At 39.1% G+C, this 25180-nt stretch overlaps 1 protein-coding gene across 6 annotated transcripts in view; it reads left to right on the forward strand.

Annotated features, from left to right (window-relative positions):
- Nucleotides 1-25180, forward strand: part of FGFR2 (fibroblast growth factor receptor 2) — a 72613-nt gene that overhangs the window by 42522 nt on the left and 4911 nt on the right. For 2 of the 6 annotated variants that reach the window (XM_072129393.1, XM_072129397.1), the window contains 11 exons: nucleotides 837-960; nucleotides 8985-9175; nucleotides 9821-9968; nucleotides 12055-12260; nucleotides 15404-15555; nucleotides 19253-19374; nucleotides 20630-20740; nucleotides 21125-21315; nucleotides 21644-21766; nucleotides 23468-23538; nucleotides 24675-24812. In XM_072129393.1, coding sequence (XP_071985494.1) covers nucleotides 837-960; nucleotides 8985-9175; nucleotides 9821-9968; nucleotides 12055-12260; nucleotides 15404-15555; nucleotides 19253-19374; nucleotides 20630-20740; nucleotides 21125-21315; nucleotides 21644-21766; nucleotides 23468-23538; nucleotides 24675-24812 — 1577 coding nt within the window. Of the gene's footprint in view, nucleotides 1-836; nucleotides 961-8984; nucleotides 9176-9820; nucleotides 9969-10765; nucleotides 10911-12054; nucleotides 12261-15403; nucleotides 15556-19252; nucleotides 19375-20629; nucleotides 20741-21124; nucleotides 21316-21643; nucleotides 21767-23467; nucleotides 23539-24674; nucleotides 24813-25180 lie in introns of all 6 variants that reach the window. The other 4 variants (XM_072129394.1, XM_072129398.1, XM_072129395.1 and 1 more) reach the window with 3 other exon arrangements.

Genomic DNA, 25180 nt, shown 5'->3' on the forward strand with positions numbered 1-25180 from the left:
CTGTGCTGTCTCTGTATCGATGATCCTTACAGTCTGAGTATCAGATGTAGTAGATAATAACTCTGTGGCTGGATTGCTAGAAGAACTTACAGAAATGTGTTGTAGATTTGCCCAGAAATTGCGGAAAAGTGTACTTGCCCTATTCTGGCTTACTATTCCAGTGTTGCTTTGATACTTTAGGTCTTCAGGTCATGGAACCCACTTTGGCCAACTGGGCAAAAACTCATACCATAGAATATTCCTTGATGTTATGTGTGTGGTTCGAAGAGGCCATGGGCTGGGTGGAGGTACTGAAGATTGGAAGTATCAAAACCATCCTTGACCGAGCCCGCTGTATTTTCCAAAATTTCTGGAAAACCCCTCTTTGAAAGTGAAGTTGCCAGATAATTTGTGTTCTAAGGGAAGAATATGGTAGAGAGATAAATTGTCCTTGTAATAATTTTATATGAAGCCACACAGATCCTGACTGGACTCCTGGGGCAGGTATTACGAGTCCTGCTTAACTAGCTCATACACTATGAATTGTATCTTTCTTTATATACAAATTGGTACAGCTAAGTCGTCAGTCACTGTGAGTGAGTGGTTGAGGGGAAAAAAGGACTCTGCTTCTGCTAAGAGTCCTACCAGAATTTTCATTTCTTTTTTTACAAAGGACTCCTTCTCCGCCACAAAACCTCTCCCTACATCATGTCCTGTATTCACATAAAGCACTTGAAATCCCTTTAACAGGTTTCCGTTTTATGGAATTGAACAACAATTATGTTGGAGCCACGGTTGGGTGTGAAGAGCCTTTTCTCTATAAAATGTGTAATAATAAACTCTGCCTGTCTCCTCAGGTTCGTAACCAGCACTGGAGTCTAATCATGGAAAGCGTTGTCCCATCCGACAAAGGCATCTACACTTGTATTGTAGAGAACGAATACGGGTCAATCAATCATACGTACAGTCTTGATGTCATAGGTGAGTAATGGACATCAGAAAATTTGTGTTTTTATAGATGTAAAAATAATACATTGATAAATATGGCTGCCTTATTGAATAATCTTTTCGAAACACACTCTAACTAGAATGTACTGTTTATTATGGTGTATTCATATTTAATATCGTTTTAGGCATTTTTTTCATTCAAAATACCACAGTTTTTGATTTTTTTAAAAATATATGTATCATGTTTTGACATATGAATACACACACATGTATGGGTCTTTCTATGTATGTATGTATGTATGAAATGACAGCACTCCAGGTCCAAATGTGATTTAAAGGGGAAGTTTATTCCATGCATTGCCAAAGTTTCAGTGTAGCAACACACAAAGACCGCTGTGAGACCCTGGACCCATCCTGTGGGTTCTGTACCATTCTATAATAATCTTTATTTATATAGCACCGTCATATTCCATGGAACTTTACAAATCATTATATATATATATATATATATCTCTCTTATAATTATACATTAATTAAAAATATGTTCCACAATTGTATATTCAACTTATCGGAAGTTTTCGGACCCAAAGCTATACAGTAAACAGCAGTAGAAGTTTTCACAGTTTTGGAATGATGTTTCAGCAAGAATGACAGGTATTTGTGAAAACTTCCTTCACACAGACCAGTCAGAGCAACGTACATAGTTGTGTAGTTTACACGGCTGAATAAAGACACATGTCCATCAAGTACGACTATGGAAGGGAAGGGGTTGGATGAGGAAGGGATAGTATAATTATGTGGTGCACAGATGTAACAGACGTCCATATAGCAAAACTGTAAAAAATTAGGATGCTCTTTTTTCATATCATTTCATAAGAGCAGTTGAAGAAATGGAAGCTAACCACTGGTTGGTTGGTTCAGGCAACAGTGACACATTTACACCCATATACTTCTATGGGCTCACGGCCCTGTACGGGACAGCACACGTGCGGCACCGTACCGCTATGTAGCCCTTAGAATGATAGGACATGTCCTATCTTTCTACGGAATACGGCGCTGTATATTCCTATGGAGAGGGGCGGGGTAAAGTTGTGCTCATCCCCTGCTCCTCTCCGCAGTGCCAATGTATGCCCGCCGTACCATAGTATACTTGGTGTGAATGTAGCCTTACTGAGGGGAATTTTTTCATTCACTTGCCTGTGTATGGTAAAGGCAAAATCCCCTAAACAGAGGCTAAATGTGTCTAAAACTAGGGGTTTTTTTCCAACAAGTTGGCAATGCAATAAAATTTATAAAATTCATTGATTAAAAGGCCTTGTATTAACACCATGAAGTCCGTATATGGACAGGCCAGGCACCACATGTCTCAGTCTAGTACTGCAGTTAAGCCCCTGGGACCAGGATGGGACTGGGCTGCAATACCAAATTCAGCCCATGGTCGAAAGTAGCACCGATATTTTAATATTGCACATCCCCTTTAAACAAATGCACCAATTAAAAATAAAAGGTTGGAAGCTTTAATATATCCTCTACTATTTTTTGCTACCATAAGCAGATATGTGTTCTCTACCTCCAAAGAGGGTCTATATCCCTAAGCATGGAGCCAAGCGGTTATGTCAGGATGCTTCACTACTTATTTATTCTATGACTTCCCAAATGTTAAATTTGACACACTATCGCAGAGGGCGGCCAGGAGCCGAGGAGGAAAATTCCAAGCAAGTCTCCAGGAATAGGTTCTCCTTCCTGCCAAACTAGGCCCAGTAGTGCCATAGCTTACGCAGTAAATTAGTTAAATTCAGCACTGCCCCTGCACTTACACAATGAGCTGCTTTGTATGTACCTAGATGGGCTTTTGGCATGTGTATGAACCATTTCAAGGTAAAGAAATAGCCCTGCTTTAATGAAAGTTTAGAAGTCTGAATCCAGCACGCTTCGTGTCTTATGCAATCTTTGGCATTATTGCTGTTGTCAAACTACACCTTCCATCATCTGCCTCTTACCTGCCAAACATATTCCTTCATAGTGCTGTAATAGACTATATTTGCCATTCCCACTTGCACTTCTTCAACCAATGCCAAGAAAACCTTTTTATACAATTTATTTTATTTATTTTTAATAACTTTCGACAATTACTCTAACTCTGGTTACTCACCCGGTAAGGTACCTCCCTTCACCTCCATCTGAACTGTATTGTACCAGTATTATCGGATTTGTTTTATTGTACTGTGATAAGGTCCATGTACTTTTTACTTCCATGGCGGAAGATGTAGTCAACACAATAATGCGGGTTCTGATTTTCCGCAGAGTGTGATAATGGACAGGCCAGGTGTACGGCTTTGGTACTCTTGCCAACACGGGGCTTATGTTAAATCTTTCCTGCATGTAATGCAGACAATGAGTGACAGGATACAAAATAAAGGTTTGATATTCTACGTGATAACAGGAAGGAAGTTTAGTGTGAAATATTCACTAGATTTTTTTTGTGAGCTAAGGAGGCGAGAAGCTGCAGTAGAATATTTTGAAGATTGCTATAGACCTAGATTACTAGATGTTCATTCTGTGCATGTTGTCCTGCCCTGACTTGCCTGTTCGGCAGGTGGGGAAGGAGTTGTTGACATACATCAAGAATGGATAGGTGAGCGCAAAGCTGAGGCATGACTACGCAGAGCTCCAGAAGCTGGAGGCATTATTTGCACCGTGACTGTTGCCACATGTGAAATGTGACGAGTGCCAAGATAGTGCCGATTATAGTGGTATTTATTCTAGTAGTAGTAGTCCTCGTAGTAATTTACATTGCAACATTTGTTCTCTTCACAGGGATTCTTAGTATTAGTGCTGTCATTGGGCAGCTGGCAGCATATTATAGAGCAGAAAGGGTTGAATATCCTAGTTTTATGAACAAAAATTTAATGCAACTTGAATTTTATTTTTTGGTCTTATTGTTAGGGAGCACATCATATTGTACTGATCATGTGATTCTTAAAAGGCATAGTAACAATCACTAGGATTATCAGCTGGACATGTATATTGCATTATCTTGCCTGACACAGTTCGTAGATGCTCATCTAAGGAATTCATAGTGGACAGTCTTTAGTCCTGTTGATGCTAATGTCCCAGCTTGGCCTAGGAAGAGCTCCCTCGCTGGCCCCATTGCCCGATGTGCTTCTAGGGCAAAGGAAATGAAATCCTGCTGCTGAGCTCTGAAACCCAAAGCTCGGCAAGTGAAGGAAAAGCAAGAAAGTAAGACTTGTAATAACACCGTGGCTGCTCCCATAGGAGGCAAAGAGAGGGTTGTGGGGGAGCTGTAAGGTTCCAATTATGCGGGATCATGTGCAGAAACCAGCTTTTTTTTTTTTAACAAAGTCAACTTCCCACAAAATGTTTGAAGGAGAAATGAAAAGGAGCATAGATTCCAAGCCAGACTGCATTAAGCACGGCTTTCCAGCACTCACCGGCCGAGAGGAATTTGGTGGAGCAAGCACACTTGAAACCTGTTTGTGAAGGAACGGATAAGGGCACTCACAGGATGTTGTGCCTTGATATAGAAAATCCACTTCACATGGTCCTAAAACTCTATAAAACTGAACCTTCTCTTGTGATGGAGTGGGGCCTGGAAGTTTAACAAAGAACATTATGTTCTTTGTTTCTAAAATCACTCCAGTCCATAAATCAAATTTTTAAAAAAAAATCCTTATCTTGTGGCTACACATAAGCTAGACAAAGGCAGTTTTTTTTTATAAAGTTTACTAGCCTGGTAACATCTTTTTGGATCATTGGAAGAAACTGAATTAAAAGAAGGAAACACTTTGAAATTCTTTTTTTCTACCTAAAATTAGTATGTGTCTTATTGTGGCTAACCTTCATAATATTCTCCTGATATGATTTGCTCCTTTAAATTTGAGGAGTCTAACTCTAGAGATATGGAAACCGGAAAGGAAATATTTAAGGTTATTTACTGTTAATGAATCTATCAGAGAACATTTTGACTAAAGGAACACAATTTTTTGCAAAAACAAAATTCCTCAAAGGCTATTTTAATTTCAACCATACAATCAATTCATATTGATCTTTCATATATTCTGGGACATGTGTTATGAATGCTGTGCTTTCTTTTCATGGCATTTCTAGTCTATACAGAATCTATTTATACGTCTGTAAATTTCGAGTCGGCCTCCGCTCTGTACACATCTGCTTTCATGTTGGACTAAACAAAGTCAACATGAAAACAATTTCCGTGCAAGCCAACTTTGTGTTGTCTGCTATTTATATGTTGATTAGAATATGGCTTAAGTTATTAGAGGGTTAATGAAATAGTTCCGCTGCTGAAAGGTTGTCCAGGAAAGGATGCTGACATAGTTTAGGCTGGGCTCAAGATTGCAGCTTTGATAGTGCTGTCGGAGGCTCCACAGCTGTCTTGTGACTACCTTACATTACGTTCAATGGCTTTCTTTGGGAAGGAAGAAGTCTTGACCCTTTTAGCTTTCCTTGCTGTTAAAATACATTGTATATTACCAAGAGAAACGGGCAGTTCCCCTATACATGGCATGATAGGACATACGATACATGATATGGTATACGTCCATTAAAAAGCTTGTTAATTCTACTCCGCCTAAAGCTCCAATCCCTATCCTCTTTACATGGTCATTGTGCTATTTTCTTCCTCCATTTGTTTGCTATCATTATGTATGGAGGTGAGAGAGGCACTCTCTAGGATGCAGATGGGACCAGCTGTAACTAGGTCCCATCTTAGCAGGTGTACCATCACAGCCACATAGGTTTTCCTTATGCAATTCACACATCCTGCATGAGACAACAACATTGTTCCATTAAGATTGATGTTTTATACACCAAGTTTTTTTGTTGTGGCTTTCATCCAATCTATTGGATGGCTTGTAATGGGCGGACCCGAATTTTCAGTCTGCAGTGTGCGGGCGCATCCCATGTGACAAATACAAATTGCCGGATTGCCGGCCGTGTAGCTGATACAGTAAATTGCAGTCCAGGGCTACTAGCTACTGTATGACTGTGATTGGCCAGGGGTATCCCCTTGATCAATCACATCTATGACTAGCATGGAGCGTCAATTTGCCAAATGGGCTGCATGGCTGCCACTCCAGTAATTTGTCCCGGTGTCACAGGGTGAGCCCTGGGCTCATACTAAAAAATTTGGTCCGCTCATCTCTACTTAATAAACATGGTAACACTTAAAAGTCAGTAAATGGGATTTTACCCTGGTTATCACACCGATATGCACCAAAATGTGTGCCATTTTGTAACTTTTAACCTCTTACATTTCTCTTGACCACTCTCATTCCATAATGACCACTTTTTCAACTTTTGCCGACAGATCACAAATTTTGCACAAACGATGTTTTTTGCAGAAAATAAACGGAATTGGCGTTCTTGACTTTTCTTTGAGTTAAAGGATGGACTGTGCTTATCTCTGAGTCATCTAGGTACAAAAATCCATAGTGTATCAGAATTCAAAGATCTTAGAAAACTTACAGACCTTAAAGGACATCTACCATGAGTTTACTGATGGTGTGTCCTACAAAGAAATTCCTGAGGGACATTGCATGAAGCCCTGTATTTTAAAATTCTTGTATTCTTGTACTCCGGGGGGTAGGGGTGCAAAAATGTAAATACATGAGTTTTAAAATACAGGGCTTCATGCAATGTACCTCAGGAATTTAGCATAACTTTTATAACCCTATATTTCCACAATCGCTACATATAGAGTTCTAATAAAAGAAGTCCCGAGGAATATCAACCTTTTTATTAGGACACAGCTACCATCAGTAAACTAGTAGATGTCCTTTAAGAGGAACATTTCATAGGGGCTACATGACATTATTCGTAGAGCCCAGACTGATATTTTACTCCATTGCTTGGTTTCTGTCTAGTCTTGGTGAGCTGTATGTAGCTTGTTTAACTTAGTGGAAAGGAAATGTAAGAAGAGAATCATTTATGGTGACTTCAAACAAAAAAAAAAAATTGAATCTGATAAATATATCTGTAAAAGCACACATCAGTCTCCTGTACTCGACATTGGTGCCCCAAATTGGGAGTGATCGGTTTAAGATTATTTCCCTTTCTTTCCCCCCTCCTCTCCTTCTATGCCTTTACTTTCTGCAAGTTAAACAAGGTTGGTGCTTGTGCTGTGGCTGCCAGGATTACGTCAGCTTACCAATTCCCCACAGAGTGCCAGGGAGAGCAACCTGCATGAAAGCCGCCTTTGTTCCAGGGAGGTGTGCTGGCTTTACATGAGGCTGCTCTCTGGACGTCTGTTTGTGAAACAATTTATTGGAACATGGTATGTGTGTGTGTGTAAGACGCTCCCAGAGATTGGATACACTTCGCTCCTTAACACCTTCCTTGCCAGTGGAACACCGAGAGCAATTAAAGATCAGTAATTCCAATATTTGAAAATTTGTCATGAAGATTAAAATTAGAAAGCGTCAATCCCCCTTTACTCATCCACATTATTACACATTTCCGTTCTACTAATAACACGGAAAGCGCAAAACGTAACCCAGTTCTTACACAACAAGTGGAGAAAGCAGCTGCAGGTGCAAAAACTTTTTTACGGTCGGTAAATATTTTTGCAGAATATCTTGCTAGACGGTAATGTAACCTCCAAGATGAAGAATCAACAGTGTTGCGAAAGTTCAGTTTCCATGTAATGAACCAAGATAGTATTCAAGAAAAAGTTGGGTTATTAGATGATTTTGGCAAGAAACTGAGGAGACTTGGCAATGCTTGGTGCATTATAAACTTTGTTTTCCTTTCTGTAAGTCTTATTTATGAGTCATGAGTATTGTCTCGTTATAAAACAGTAGCTAAACATTATCGTAGGGTTAACGTTTCAACCACTTTGTAAGGCTTAGAGCATTTTAGAACCACATAGGTTAACTGGAACACTCCCTGCCACAGGTGACATAGAGATCCTGGCATCCAGATATATGGGCAGGGAATCCATTCCTCTTGATTCTTCATCTGTGACCTGTATAAACTAGTATGTATTCTATTGTCCTCCTCCTGGCGGTATCATTTGAAGATTGAGTTTTTCCCCTCCTCCCTCCCCATTACTTACAAATACACATCTCCCTCCCTTTTAAGCTTGGCACTGATTTTACTTCAGGGACCCTTGCCAGGAACTTAACGGGTTTACAGACTGAAGTTATCCCCCCCCTTCCTTCGTTGGCGTCTCTGCCCTTATTTATTTTATAACATATAACTTTGAACATGTATGCTAGTGGTGTAAATGTGTGATCTGTTGTCGAAAATCCTTAAATACACTTTACACACGTAATGTATCACAGTCTCAAATGCATTATTGCACACATCAAAGGCTATGTTTTTTTTTTTCCTTTTGCACGGACCCCAAATTAAAACATTACCTTTTTGTGAACCTATTGAATTGCTTTATCAGCCTTTCTTAATCGAATAATGCTATTCTATTAAGCGATGTGCTCTTCTTTTTTAATTTAAGGTCAGCAGAAATTGACCTAGTAAAACACTACCAGATGAGTGTTAAGAAGCCGAACACCTTCCAGATCCTGTTTCTTTTATGACCCAGTGTGATGGAATCATTGAGAAAAAAATACTTTGAAGTGAGATGCATAAAGGTTATAAAATTTGGTTGTATAAAGTCAAGGAGGTGGAGATTTTAACACTGAAGTCAAGCTCTCTCTTCCTCAGAAAGCTTCCTTCGCTGTTATTGATGGTCGTGCATCAAGCAACATCCCTAACCAGATCTCCTGAAGTCCGATGCACAATGTCGATGACAGAGGAAGAGGCGCTCAGAGATCCCCAACTTGACTTCAGTGTTAAACTCTCCTCCTCCTTGACTTTATACAAGCAATTTACATCTCAATTCAAAGTTGATTTTCTGGTCGATGCCACCTCACTGGGGCATGAAAGAAACAAAAATTATGTAGGAGGTGTTACGCTGCTTGACAATATTCTAGTAGTGGTTTATAAGGTGAATTGATTATGACAGGTTCCCTTTAACCTCAACAAATAACCTTCTTTTTTTTTTTTTTTTTATACAACAGAGCGCTCCTCACATCGGCCTATACTACAGGCCGGCCTTCCAGCTAACACAACCGCCTATGTTGGAGGAGATGCAGAATTTGTGTGTAAGGTATACAGTGATGCCCAGCCCCATATTCGCTGGGTAAGATACATAGAAAAGAACGGAAGCCGATATGGAGTAGATGGGATTCCATACATGAAGGTTTTGAAGGTAAGAATATGATACTTAAGTTGTTTTCTTTATATTATAATAATTAGTACTGTGAAATAATATCATCCCATGCAAGGGTCTGCAGAGCCTCGCAAACCATCTAGTTGTTAATTTCCATTGGTATAAAGTATCAGTAGAATAAAAATAACACCAGTCTAGGGCTCAAAGGGCTTGTCTTAAATGTAAAACATTATATGAAATGAATATGATCTGATAAAAAATAGCAATATTCATTTGTCCCGTGCCACTATTCTGGTTATAGCATTTGGACCCCACAGGCCTCATAGTGGGGAAATTAAAGAGCACATATTTACCCCACTCTTGCTCCTAGTTGCCACATCACTTCGGCACTTCAGGTTTTCTGTGGTTCCTTTTTAAGCCAAACCCCACAAAATATAATTTGTGTAAAGACTCAAGTTATAGGTGTGCTTTTATGTATTATATTATAACCAATATGTGATGTGGAAAATCGGTGAGTAAAGAAAAGCAAAATTTAGAACAGTTTCGCAGATGCATTGGCTACTGCATTACGGCCGTATTTAATAAAAATGTTGCATATGACTATATAGATATAGAAGCACTGGTATTGGACCATATAGTCAACAGATCTATGTTTTTCTTCCTGTGTCACCTGCTCATGTTTAGCACTCGGGAATAAACAGTTCCAGTGCTGAGGTGCTGAATCTGTACAATGTGACAGAAGCAGATGCTGGCGAATATATATGTACAGTCTCCAATTATATTGGAGAGGCCAACAAGTCAGCCTGGCTCACAGTAGAGAAGAAAAAACCAGGTAACGTCTCCTGCCGCCGCACATGGGCTGCGAATGGGCTCTTGGTGCTTCTGGCGAAGGTGGCGTTTGTCTAAAAATCTGGAGGTGGTGTTACGCCGTATGTAATTACGGCCATGGAAAAATACCCACTGAGATAAAGGATTTCACTATATTATATCCCTTTCTGCTTCATCTGAACATTTTTACGTTCCACCTCTGTTACCCGTTTTCCTTATTTTTATTTCAACACTCCTTCCTCAACATTCACACACCTCAATAAGTGCAACATTTCACTTTACTAGGAACACAATAATTCTCTTGATGAGGTTATTGATTCCTATTAAATGGATAAGTTGTGCTATTGCGATGGTTGGCCACTTTTTGGGCTGCCATTAAGGGGGTGACGTAGATACTATAATAATGTCTTCCAATGAGCTAATCTCTTCCAATGAGATGAACATTTTGATACTTGTGGATAAGAATGAAGCAAGTCAGCCCCCCCCCCTTAACTTCTATGAGAAGATGAAATCCTTACTCATGGGTCAGATTTTTTTTCCATGTTCTTTGATTGTATTGCATGCATAAATGGTGGTAATTCCTGGTGAAGGGCAATGTGCATCAATCGGCAATCTGTGTCCTCATAATGTTTTCATGGTGGCTTTTGGTGTGTTGGGTCTTTTGGAGAAGGCCTCTGTGGAAAGCAAGGGAGATCTTCTGTCTCTTCAAGGTTTGAGACATCTCCTGAGCATGTTCCACGTGTTTCCTTTTCTCATGGGGTATTGCTTTTCTTTTCTTTTTTTGCCGTCCTTCTCTTCCAGGCTGCCGGTGTTAACGTTACAGATGAAGAGATAGAAGTCTTGTATGTCAGAAATGTTTCTTTTGAGGATGCTGGGGAATATACTTGTATAGCTGGAAATTCCATTGGGATTTCTCAACACTCTGCCTGGTTGACGGTTCTGCCAGGTATTATCCTCCTATGTTGGATTTCTGTCTTTACCTCTTCTTTTGCTGGGGTAAGCCAAGAACACTGCTCTTGTCCAAGGAAACCAATGGAAATGATGCAATATAAAACTAGACATGGTATAGTCCTAATAGTATGAAAAAAGCTTCGTACTTCATGAATGGAACTTTTACCACTATCTTAATTAGATGGGACATGGAGCAATGTAACAAGGTTTACCTCTGCATTTACTTTCCCAGTCCTCGATCTGCATTGCATGTGCTCCTTATGCAGTCGGAGGCAAGATGTTTTTGCTCTGTTGCGTTTAACCCCTTTAGCACTGATAGAAAAGGGTTTGAACCACAAGAAACAAAACATCTCTGGTGTACAGGTCTCTTCTCTCACTATTCTTACTGTCCTGTGTCTTAAGACTTTTCATGCTGTATTTTCTTTTTCTTTTCCTGCTGCTATTTTTTACTTTGGGGGACAGACAGCTACTTGAATAGAAAGGTAACACCCCCTATTGATCATCCGCTGGATGAAGTCTGTGAGGTGGAAGAATGTGTGTGTAGCATTTTATGGTAAAATCCTATAGGGCTAAAATTTCAATTCTAATTTGTATATGTAGCCAGTTTTTAATCACTGAATTAACTTATAATTAAACAGATGCCATGTGCCCCCTTCATTCACTCAGCATACCATCGGCAGTCTATTATTGGTCACCTAGTTGCATTCATAGGTTGATGTCAAATCAGGTCGAAGTGTAGTTAGACACCACCTTGCTTTGCCCGTTGTTTGGCATTAGCTGTGCCAGAACTAGCAATGCGTGATTGCACTGTGCTCACAAAACAGGCATCTCTTAATGTCGAGGTTCCCGGATGCAGAGATCAGGTGTTCGTGCAGTCTTTGTGGTCTGCACTGTGCTTTACAGCAGAAAATATTTGCTCGCTTTGAGTTGCTTTGGTAATTGATTTATAAATCAGAAATAAAAGTTGGTTTTCATTACTTTTACTTAGTCAGTATTTATTATTACCTTCCTTAGGCTATAGAAGTTACATGCTAGTGTGTCTGTGAGTATGTATGTTCAGAGTCTTTATGATGGTGAGTATTGAACCTTCGAGTTTATTGAGATTCTAGCTCACTCTTCCACCCTACATCATTTTGCAGGTCTAGAACCTCCTGAAGAGGTCAGTTCGGCACCATACTATACGGAAATAGGAATATACCTTGGTGGAACCTTCATTATCCTGGGCTTTATTGCAATCTGCGTTATATTCCACTATCTCAATGGGGCCAAAAAGAAGAAGACTTTAATTGGGCCACCTGTAGTCCACAAACTCAGCAAGCGAATTCCTCTACACCGGCAGGTAACAGAAAGTAGATAAAGAGTTCAAAAAACCTTACTCGCCGACCAGCAGCCACCATGTGCGGTTCCAAAAATTACAATGTCTCTTATCGGTGCTAGTACAAGGGGGATAGTACAGTTTAGTGCAATTGTATGCAGCAGAATATCTTGCAAAGTTTGGACATTACATCACATTTAAGAATCTATGTATAGATCCTCGGATCTCTACTGGATGGGACTTTACAATAGATCTCCGTCCTTATGCTGATTTTGGTAGGTCTGGGACTAAGTAAGTAACTAAGTAACAAAGTGTTGTAAATGGGGTCATCATGGGGGGGGGGAAAGCCTGTGAATGAATAGATTGAGTTTTCTTCTTGAATTAAAGGGTCCTTCTTTGTTCCTTGGAAACGTTCTGGCCATTATATAAAAATTAGCATTTTACTGTAGAGAGAATTGACCAATAATAGAGTAAAGGACAGTAATGAGGGATATACTGGGCAAGAGAGCTTTGTATTATTTGCATGATACTGAGACTACAGTCTCAGTTATTTTCCCCCAAAATAACTTGTTTTTATATTTTTGTATGTTAACAATAACAAATGATATTTACTCCAGAATCGGTAGCAGGTGTTTAGGTGAGCCTTCCTAGATCACGCATCTTAATATTGTGATGCACAATATTCCAGTTACGCCTGGTTTATGGATTTTTTTCCTTGCTTGGATAAGGTAACAGAATTTAGTTTCTCCTATTAACCAAGATTGGACTCCTTGTGAATACTGTGAACCACAACAGCCTCCTTGATTGTTTGGGGAATTTTTAAAGACATGAAGCAGCATCTGGACATCTTCCGCCACGTGTTTCATGCTACTGTATGACTTGATATAAGGCAATAAAGAAATTATCCAACCACTTGAAATTTTTGGGCAAATGCTGGGTAATTAACCAACTCTCCAGCACTTCCCAAATCCAACTCTTCCCACCTTCCCAAGTCCATGACAATTTCTGCATCTTGGCCCCCTGTGATGTTATGATGATACAGACCTATAATCACTGCAGCACTGTCACTATTGTCAAAATATCATTGGAAGTTAGGCTATAGAGACTAGTAGGTTCAGCACAATATATAAGCATGGCCACAGATGTATGATACCTGCACAACCTCAGTTTGCTTTCAGATACCTCTCTGGACCAATTTCCCATAATTGAAATGAAATTTTTCTTAAAGTGCAGTGCTAACAGGTAATCTTGATATGAGCTGGAAATACCATATGTAACACACACCAAGTTTAACCAAGCAGACCGCGACAAAATAATGAGAAAATATAGCATAGTACAGCTATAACCCAAAGAATTTTTTTTCTGGTTACCTTTGAGCAGATGGAAAGTCTAGAGCCAACAGCATTGCATAACATAGAAGTAAAACAATATATTGTGCAGTTCATGGCAGAAAAATGCATTTTAGAACTTAGTAGTATCAAATAAAAAGATTATTGTCCATAACGTTATGGCATATCCTGAGAATTTACCAAATATTTCTGATCAGTGTTACTTCTGGCACCAAGGTCAAATTAAAAGGGTTGTCTACTTTCAGCAAATAATTGATATTGTTTGTGTAATGAAAATTTAGACAAGTTTCCAATATTCTTTCTGTATCAATTCTTCACTGTTTTCTAGATCTCTGCTTCAGGTCCTTCTCTAGGAATGTTCATTGTTTTCTTCCAGCGGCTGATAACTGGTCTGTGGTCATGTGATGTCACACAGGTGCAAGGCTTGTTCTATCACACAGTTCTAGCCCTGTGATATAACGACCCGTGCACCTGTGTGCATCACGTGACCATGGACCATTTTTTTATTCACAGTAAGTAAACATTGAAGCTTCATGCTTAACCCCTTAATGACCTTTCCATGGCAATGCATCGGAAGAAGATTTCGGGACATCGGGTATCGAAAGTGCTGGTGGTTGGCACTAACACTCGGGATCAGGAAAATCTCCGATCCTGGGTGTTTGACCCCCCCCCCCCCCACACCAAGGCTGCCTACTCCTCTCTGCGCCGGGTTCTGCCTCCTGCCAGGACCCGGCTGTATGTAAATGAGCATTTACTAACAATGTACATTGCAATATGTGTATTGCAGCGTAAAGGCTTGAACAATTGATCAGATGAACGCTTGTTCAAGCCAAGAAGTACAAAATGTAAAAAAAAAGTTGAAAAAAAAAGGAAAAATCATTTTGTTATAAATAAATAAAAAAGGTCCCCTAATCAGCCCAATTACTTATAAAAATCCAATGAAGCATATAATAAAATAATAATAAGCCTCATATGTTCACATTACCAAAAAAATAAATAAACATTTTATAGCCTGTACATTGTGGCAATACAAATCTGCTCTGAATGTCCCTCAAAATGTGAGTTTTGGCGATTTTCATAAAAATTTGAAAATTTCTAAGGCTCATAACATCCTAGAAAAAGGAGAGGACGGATAAAATATCATTCTAACATAAAGCAGACATTCTGGAAATGTTAGTTATCTAGCTTTTGAGGTTGTTTTTTCTACCTGTCTGGAATGCAGAACATTTCAATTTTGCCAAATTTTTATTTTTTTTCCAGAATGAAACGCAAAACTTATCACTTAAATTTTACCACTATTATGAAGTACAATCTCAAAATCACCAGGATATGTTAAAGCGTCCCAAAGTTACAACCAATTATCGTGAGACATGTCAGATTCGAAAAAATCGAGTCTGGTCATTGAGCTGAAAGCAAGCGTCGGTGATAAAGGGTTAATGACCACAAGCAGAGATCTAGGTGACAGTAAGGAATTGATAGAGAAGAAAATTGTATAACTTTTCATTTCACAAACCATATAAATTTGCTGAAAGTGGACAACCCCTTTAAGGGGCTGCATATTAGTTTTCCAGAAGCATCATGTTTAGGGGGTGCAGCAAGTCATGGAGACTTTAAGGAGTCGCTTTCTCTTATGAAAAAAACATTTTCAGAATTAACTTCAAGTTTCACCTTAATTTTGTAAATTGTTCGTTAATATCAAGGACTCGTGGCCTAATTTGTAACTTTCCCTAGTGACACGTTGGCTCGCACATGGACGGCTGCCTTGCTCTTTCTCTTTTTTGGGCTGTCATTGGATGTATATCACAGACTTCTTTCTACTTGCAGGTGTCTGCAGATTCCAGCTCTTCTATGAATTCTACAACTCCCCTAGTGAGGATCACTACACGGCTCCTGTCCAGTGCTGACACTGTGCTTCTGCCTAACGTGTCCGAGTATGAGCTTCCCCATGATCCAAAGTGGGAATTCCCTAGAGACAAGTATGTTTTCATACCATACTCTTGTATTGTATCACTGCAGTGTAAAGCTGATATATATATATTTTTTTTTTACATTCTTTTTTTGTAGGCTTTTTATTTCACTCTGTTCTTTATAGAATATTGAGTTTCAAAACTAAACAATAATACAAGGTCAATACAGTTGGTCCCCGACTGATCAGCTGTAAAGTGTCTGTAATGTAAAGTTTAAATGAAAATCCTTGTTCCTATGACAGCACAAAATTTTGAAAATCCATTTGTAAACGGGACAAAAAAAAAATTATCTAGAGCATACCAGTTCCGACCTACTTACAAATTCAAATTAAGAACAAACTTAAGGAACCTATCTTGTATGTAACCCAGGGACTGTCTGTATAGTAAGAATGGTAAATCTCCAGCCCCTCCAATGGTCCCTATTAGTCTTAGCTTACCTTGCTACAATAAAAAAGTGCTGGTTTTCTGCAGCCAATCGCAATACTCAGAGCTATATGACACTATAATGTTGATACTATTGACTAGCTACAATGGTCACCTATATAGGCAGACATCGGGAGCGGTAGAATCTAATACTTAACTTTTGTTGTTTTATACCATTCCTGCCCTTTGGACACATTTTCAGAATCTCTATATTAAACTCCTGTAATATTAGTTAAAAGTTGAAATAATAATAATTGACACTTAAAGTTGTGAACATGGCTCCCTACAGACTTTTTTACCCCACTGAAATGATGTCACATGAAATGTGGCCATCCAATCGCTAGCCATAAAGAAAAGCTGTGTGCTGGTCGCACGTAAGTCGCGCATGTTGGTATGAATTATTTTCACCTTAATGGCATAAATAAAGACTATCAAATAACCTAGAACTGAAGGAGGAATTTGATAGGATAGAACTATTTTTGCTATTTCATATTCAATATATTTGATAAACACCCTGGGACGGAAAACGACTCTAAATATTATTGCATTAATCTATACTGTATTAATAACAGAAGCACATACTGCATTTTATTATTATGTATTTATAGAGCACCAGGAATTCCATGGTGCTGTACAATCAATAAGGGGTTCATATACACTACATTAAGACAAAAACAAATGAAACTGAGATCTGAAACAAGTGGAAGAAGGACCCTGCCTGTGGGGGCTCACAATCTATGTGGGAGGGTGGATGGAGACACAAGGTGAGGGAGCAGAGCACTGCAGTTATTGTGTGTTGTAGGTGATCCTGAACAGGTATGTTTTCAGGTTACATTTGAAGGTTTGGAAAGTTGGGGACAGTCTGACAAATTATGGTAGAGCATTCCAGAGTATGGGAGATGCACGGGAGAAGTCCTGGAGATGGTTGTGAAAAGAGCGGATGGTAATGGGGTGGAGCTCAAGATCCCATGAGGAACAGAGATAACGTGTGGCACGGTATAGGCTGATGAGTCCAGAGATATATGGAGGGGACAAGTTGTGGATGGCTTTGTAGGTCTTGGTTAGTATTTTAAATTGAATTTGTTGTACACTGTGTAACCGGTGGAGAGACTGGCAGAGAGAAGTGAGGAGACTGATGGATTATGCGGGCAGCAGAGTTATAGGTAGATAGGAGCTGAGTAAGCTGGGAGACCACAGAGAAAAAATTTCCATTTGTCCAAGAGGGTGATGATGAGGACATGGACTAGCCATATTATTGACTCCTGGATTAATAATAATAATAATACTTTATTATCTCGAACAAGAACTTAAAGTGTCACATCCGCAATACACCGATTCAACAAAGACATCACATATTTAAAACTCATATAAAACCACGTACACCATAGAATGGAAAGAGAACACAGGTACATATAAATATGCATTACACCGATTTACAATAAATAGTTAAATGGATTATTAAAAGTAATTAAATAGTACCCTCCAGTTACATTTCTTGAATGTAAGGAAAAGGAATGTAAGGAAAGGTTTGATGTGAGAGATGTTCTTTGAAATAGAGGCAGCAGGTTGTATTAAGGGCTTGTATAGGATAACGCAGAGTCAAAGATGACTCCATGGCAGAGGCCTATAAGTATCAGGTAGAGTGTGGAACCATGAATTGTGACAGGCGGGATGCATTATGATAAGATTGAGTGATATGGATGAGAGGATATTGCAGATAGACACTCTGGAATTCTAGCTAGAAGAGAGGTGATATGTGGACCAGATAAATAGATCTGTGTGTCATTCGCATAGGAGTGGTGTTGTAAGCCATGGTACTTAAAGGGGTATTCCCATCTGGGCATTTACATTTAATTTAATTCATTTGCCTTATGTAAACATTTCTTCAATTGGATGTTAATTTAAAAAAATGTTCCTGTGTGAAGATAATTTCTCATAAATGTGGTCATGTTGTCCCTTAGAAACGAGAGAGCTTCCTCGGATACGACCACGTCACACTCTGGCAGCGGTGGCCAGACATGCGCTATAGAGTCCTGCCGGACCACCAGGATTCAGCAATCATTACCACAGGGTGGCTGTGCGACATGTAGTAACTCCCGGACATTTTATATACAATAACTTTTTGTTTCTTTGTGCAATCACTCCAGCAGAGGTGGCCGTATCCGAGGAAGCTATCTCATTTCTAAGGGACAACATGGCTACATTTATGACAAATTATCTCCACACAGGAACATTTTTTTTTAATAACATCTAATTGAAGAAATGTTTATATATCGCAGATTAATTAAACTGAATGTGAATGCCCAGATGAGAATACCCCTTTAATGATCTGTCCAAGACCAGAGGTGTAGGCGGAGAGAAAAGGGGTCCCAGGACAGAGGTTTAGGGATGCCAACACAGAGGTGGCAAGATGAAGAGGTGGTATGAGAGTGATAAGTCCGTACACTGAACGGCCGGTTGAAGAGGTATTAGAGATCCAGGAAAGGGCCAGGTCACAAAGGCAGAGGACAGATAAAGAAGTAAGAGAGCAGAGTAGTGGGATTTTGCCTTGGAAGACCACAGGACATTAGAGGCTTTGGTCAGGGCAGTATCAGTGGAGTGAATAACAAACTACAATCTGGTTTCTGACCCAAAGAGCATCAACATATAAAGCTTGCAGGGGTTGTACCATCGATCACAAATAAAGGACCCCAGCATTCCAGAGAAGGAGACTTCCATTCTCAATAATGGGTGGAGCAGCAAATCAAGCAAGTTTCCATTCATTAATTCAGGAGTGCTGGAAATTGCTGAGCACAGCCCCCTGCCACTACTTGCATATAAAGTTAAAAGGGGTGCAGGATATAGCTGAGCCCTGTGGTGGGCAATTTTTGATTAGATTTTTAGACCCTCTCCTTTGGAAAGGGATAGCATGCAAACTTGATGTCTGATGGTAATATATAAAGATTTTTTTAATTAAATATTTCTCAACATGATACAACCCCTTTAATAAATGCACTGGGACAGAAGATGGCATTTTTGTCTACAAAATGCATCAATATATACTGTATGTGCACCATCAACATAAGGGACTTAAAACTTTTTGCATGGCATTTGAACATTTTTCAACCATTTTTAATCAAATGGTTGGGGACATTTTTTAAATTATAGTCATTAGAATAAGAAGAACTTTCCTGCATTATCAATTTATGTTTTATTTATTTAAAATGTTTTGTTGAACATGTTATGTGTTCTATTATGTTTTGTTCTATTTATGAATTCAATTTTGGGTTTTTTTGCTTTATAGAATGACACTGGGTAAACCCCTTGGCGAGGGTTGTTTTGGCCAAGTAGTCATGGCTGAAGCTCTTGGGATTGATAAAGACCGACCTAAGGAATCTGTGACTGTTGCTGTGAAGATGCTGAAAGGTAAGAGGGAGGGGAGTGATGCTTTTTCCCCTCTCGGTGGGGGACGCCAGGTCACATTCCTGACCCCACAGATAAATCAGCAGCTCTGACAGTATTGCTGCCCCTCTCTGTGATTTAAAGACGGCGGCTTTGGAAAGACTGTGTAATTTACAGCCTCTCTCCTTTGAATTATGCAATCCTGCCACCATGCCCAAGAGTGATCCCAGGGTCCTGTGACTGCCTTTTTCCATTAAATCCTGTCTGAAAGTGATTTTTTTTTTTTGTTTTTGCCCTGCCCCCCACCCCCAAAGCTTTAAACTTTTACTACCTTCTAAATGGATTCTTATCTACCACCAAATAAAATTACCCCCTGAACACAATTGTGGGACCTCCTAGAATGAAGCTGATGTGATGGAAAATATTATAACTCCATTTTAAAATAAATTTTATAAAATTTATCTCACATTTAATAAAAAAAAGTGGCTCCAATGTGTAAGGTAAAGTTGGGATTTATTGACTTGTGTTGTGACATGTTTATGGCTGCATTTGCCTCATTCCATAAATCTGTCACAACATACATCATTGCCATAAACATTTACACTGCTTAAAATGACTTAACGTTTATTATGCTAGTTATTGGGTGGAGCAAAAAAAATTCTCATTTGCAATGTTTCTTTTTTTAATGAAATATAACGAAATTCTGGCAAGTCACATTCACATTTTACAGAAATGTTACCAATTGAGATGCATGGGACAAATTAAAATTTTGATGAAAATTGTTAATATTTGTGTCTCATTAGTCATAATAAGTCATAATAAAATATTATCCATATATGGTAAAGCCAGAAATACAAAATGTTTGGTTTAAGTCAAGAATGAACTTTGTATTTTCTTACAAATTTTGATGCATATATTTCAGCCAAAACATACTTAAAAAAAATAATTAAATTACACAATTTCCAAAATTTTAAACATATGGGGGATCGGTGGACCATCTATGATTGTATATTGTGGAAATTGTTAAACTTGCTAAGTTTTTAACATGTTTAATCTTTTCATTTTTGGGGTGGGAAATTCTGATATACCAATTGTATTCATAACATCAATAAATTTTCTGAAAATATATAAAGTTTGTTACTAATGGTGGTAAATCCAGACCTATCCCAGCCATGCCACTTCCTATAACTATTATTGTTAAATTGTACACCTGTGAGCTGTTTATTCCCTATATATTGAGCTTAATGTATTGTAATAATGCCTATTTTAACCCACACAGATGATGCTACTGAGAAAGACCTGGCGGACCTGGTCTCAGAGATGGAAATGATGAAAATGATTGGAAAGCACAAGAACATCATAAACTTGTTGGGTGCATGCACCCAAGGAGGTGAGGAGCACTAAACAAGGTCTTTAATTTAGTCACTTGTGATGAAAGGAACTGTTGCAGACCATTAGTTGGACCAGGTCACTACTAGGTGAAAGAGAAAGAACGCCCTGGAGGACATAAGAGGAGTTTACCCTTTAATGACCACCTACTGTATTCTGAATGTGGTGGTGGCTCTTGAAGCCTTTCAGTTTTAGCCCCATCCTGTTATTAGTATCACTTAATCAATGAGTTTAGCGCCTGTCTGCCTGTTCCAAGTACATAGTAGATACTTTGTGAGTGACCTCCTCAGTCATTAGACAGCTAACACTTTGCTAAAGTGGCACCTTGAGATGTTCTGTCTGTATATATGCCTCATCCTTAATCAAAAATTCCATGACTTTGCAGGTACTTTGTATGTAATAGTTGAGTATGCTGCTAAAGGGAACCTGCGAGAGTACCTTAGAGCCCGCCGACCGGTTGAGATGGAGTACTCGTATGACATAAATAGGGTACCCGGAGAACAGATGACTTTCAAAGACTTGGTATCCTGCACTTATCAGCTGGCCAGGGGCATGGAGTACTTGGCGTCACAGAAGGTATAATAAAGGGAGATAACTGCATTGGGCGTATTCTCTTTTCACGGCTCCTCAGTTTTTTAATAGACGACTTCTGGCAGAGTATGGTTATTACTTTAATAAAGTGTAATTGTCATCTGTTTTCTTAAGCAAACTACACATCTTTGCACTTGCAATGATAATGAGTCTCGTCTCTGAACGAGACACAAAGAATATATTCTAGTAAAGGCTTTACTCTCCTCTATTTCCATGTTTGGCTAGTGTAGGGGAGGCTGTCATAGAAAAGGAAGGGGGGGGGGTAGAGATATATGTAGATAATTTAGCTAATTTATTTCTTCTTTTCCCAAAGTGTATACATCGGGACCTTGCTGCTAGGAACGTGCTGGTTACTGAGAGCAATGTCATGAAGATTGCTGACTTTGGTTTGGCCAGAGATGTTAACAATATAGATTATTATAAGAAAACAACAAATGTAAGTTGTATCATCGGGGAAAAGTGTTTCTGCTCATTGTAGCTTGTAACAAGTATGAGAGATTCAATAGGCTTGTACAGGCACCCGACTTACAGACACCTGACTTACAGACAACTCATAGTTACAGACGGACCCCTCTGCCCACTGTGACCTCTGGTGAAGCTCTCTGGAGGCTTTACCATAGTCCCAGACTGTAATAATCAGCTTAAAAGTGTCTGTAATGAAACTTTATTGATAATCCTTGGTCCAATTACATAAAAAATTTTGAAACTCCAATTGTCAGTTGGGCAAAAAAAAAAATTTGTCTGGAGCTACAATTATAAAATACACAATTTCGACTTGCATACAAATTTAACTTAAGAACAAACCTACGGACCCTATCTTGTACGTAACCCGGGGACTGATATTTTTGGCCATAAAAATAGCATTGCAGACTATTCAGGATGTCACATATTGAATATAATGACATAGAGAAAGGAGCATTTCATTTTTTGTATTCATTACGAAGAAAGTTGGAAAAATAAGCAATGATAGCGAGACAATGACATCTAATTATGTACACATGTACAGTACTTCATCCAATATTTGTACAATCAGCAAAAAAGTATGTATCCAAATATTAGGAAACAATGCTTTGGCCATAACAGCAAAATCTGTTACTCTTTCTCTCTAGATATGACATGAGAAAGGTTTGTTTTGGTCCAAAATGTTTTTTTCCGGTTATATGCATGAATAATATATGCTCATCATATTTCTATGACTATGAGGAGTTCAGTTGTGGCATGTGACTGCCCTGCTCATGAGTTGGCACCTACAAGTCTAACACTTAGTGGGGAATTTATTACTATTTTTGGTTTGTTGAGTCCTTTTTTTTTGTGCTTGGGTGGTGTCCATTTTTTGCATTAAATGTTTCGTATGTCTGGCTTTGCAGCGAGATTTGCAATTTTTTGCACCTAAAAAGTCTCCTATCCCAGGTGTGAATTGTGACTTGTACCACTGCAAAAGGCACCACAAATGTCAAAAATACTACCCTCTGGTGTTTTGCAGTTTTATCCTTAACATTTGGCAAAGTTCAGTGATAAATTAGTAGCAGCGAGGTTCAGTTCGCTTCACTGAAATGTTGCAAAAATCCAAGAGCGTCGAATTGGTTGCAAAAAAATAAAAAACAAGCCAAACCAGTGCTGTTCAATTACAATAACACATGGGAGTTCAATAAAGAGCCAGTTTCACATGATTAATATGTTCTTACTGTTCTGACCTCTAAATGACATATTTCATATATATATATCAGTGATGGCTAACCTATGGCACTGGTGCCAGAGGTGGCACTCAGAGCCCTTTCTATGGGCACTCAGGCCATCACCAGAGATGACTCCAGGTATCTTCCTGCAGTCCCAGACAGCCCCGGACTTGATGTGCACAAAACTATTTTAAAGTGACAGCTGTACCTGGGACTATTTTCTGCTTTATTGGTGTCCTCAGGGGCTGGTATCAATGAAAACTGTGACAGAGAAGGGAGTATAAATCATAAATTAAATTTCTGTATTGGCACTTTGCAATAAATAAGTGGGTCTTTGTTGTAGTTTGGGCACTCGGTTTCTAAAAGGTTCGCCATCACTGATATATATCAATAGAATGGTCCAATGTGTAAATATTGTTTTGCAGAGTTTTAAGAGCTTGTGTGTCATTTTGTCTCCTCAGGGCCGACTTCCTGTAAAATGGATGGCACCAGAAGCACTTTTTGATCGAGTGTATACTCATCAGAGTGATGTGTAAGTTGTGACTTGTATTGGCTTTAGTCCATTTGGAAGACATAGAAACAAAGGGGCACATGCTCTGACAGAGTCAGAGTTTGGGTAGGCTCCAGGTTTCAGTAGGCCCCTGGTCAACAGAGCCTTAATAGGCCCCTTTGCAGTGAATTCAGATACTAAAACAGTCTCCTGTTCCCTAAAATATTCCCTAATTTATTATCCCCCTCATGGTTATTTTCTATAAAGCCCATCTCCCACATGGAGTCCTTATGTACAGCCTTATGTGGCCCCCCGCAGCCCTGGGCCCCCGGCAGTTACCAGGGTATGCCCAGTGCTGGTGCCAGCCCTGTACAGATTGCACCAAAATTTTTTTGGTGCACCTTTAAATTGTTGGCATGCAACAATCTCTGTCAGACTGAGAAACAAAACGCCAATTTCAGTGCAGAAATTTGTGTCTTATGATGCCACAGAAAACTGGTGCACGGCCCTTATTAACTGTGCCCCAAAATTGCTGAAGTCCCATACTCTCTTGCCGGTAATAGTGATGGCGCATACTAGATAAGTAATAAATTAGTACAAGAAAAATATGATGAATATGCTTTACTGTATTGGAAGCTTACAGTCATGGTACTTCTTAATTCATAATGTACCTGGTTTAAGGGTGGAAGGGGGAACACTGAGCAGTTAAAACTTTTATGTAATATAATGTAAATAGGAGCCTTTGTGTCTGTCATGTATGCAAATTAAATGTCAATGGGGCACATTTACCTACCTGTCTGAGGAGTTCACCCAAAGTGCATTGTTTCGCCGATAATGCATTGTGCCGCGATTCACTAAGATTGTGCGCCTGATATCCTGAATGTGTCTCTTCTCTGTTCATGTCTTCAAGTGCTTGATCATGCAACACAATTTTAGTGTTAAATCCCTGGCTCAGTCCGAATCAGTCGGATCGTCTGAAGGCTGCGCTACAATACGGTCGCGTGTGACACAATCCCCAGTTAAATACCTGTCCCAGCGGCGCAAATCGCGAAAACTTCCGATGTGTATTGCTAGATCAATGTACCATCTTGGCTTTAATAAAAATAATTAAAAAAAATAACTTTTATGAAATATTTCCCCTATTGTTCTAATATAGTATTTTTCCCATCTGTCTATAGCTGGTCATTTGGTGTGTTAATGTGGGAGATTTTCACTCTGGGAGGTTCGCCATATCCTGGAATTCCTGTTGAGGAACTCTTCAAACTATTAAAAGAGGGTCATCGCATGGACAAACCAGGCAACTGCACCAACGAACTGTAAGTGATGGTGTGATGATAAAAAAGTTAGGTCCACTTTAGAAGTTTATCATTAAGTTCCTATTTCATGTGACGCAGATTATTATAGATTATGGTCAAATGTATCTTATGGTGGAACTTGCCATTTGGCACTATTGCTGTTGAATTTATGGCTTGGTTATTAACTTTTACAGATCTGTCACTAGTTTTGTGATCCATTTATGGAAACCCATAAATAAAGATTTGTAAAGTGGTTCAGTTCCGTTTTTTTGTTGCCCTGGAAGTTATGTTGCCCAGGAGGTCACTGGTTTCTCTGGAAAGCAGATGTCTTTGGTTGATGTCATTCATTGTGTGCTAAACATCTAAGTTTTGTCTCTCTTGGAGGGAAA

The sequence above is a fragment of the Engystomops pustulosus genome, chromosome 11 (genome assembly GCF_040894005.1).
Source record: "Engystomops pustulosus chromosome 11, aEngPut4.maternal, whole genome shotgun sequence".
NCBI classification, from domain to species: domain Eukaryota; kingdom Metazoa; phylum Chordata; class Amphibia; order Anura; family Leptodactylidae; genus Engystomops; species Engystomops pustulosus.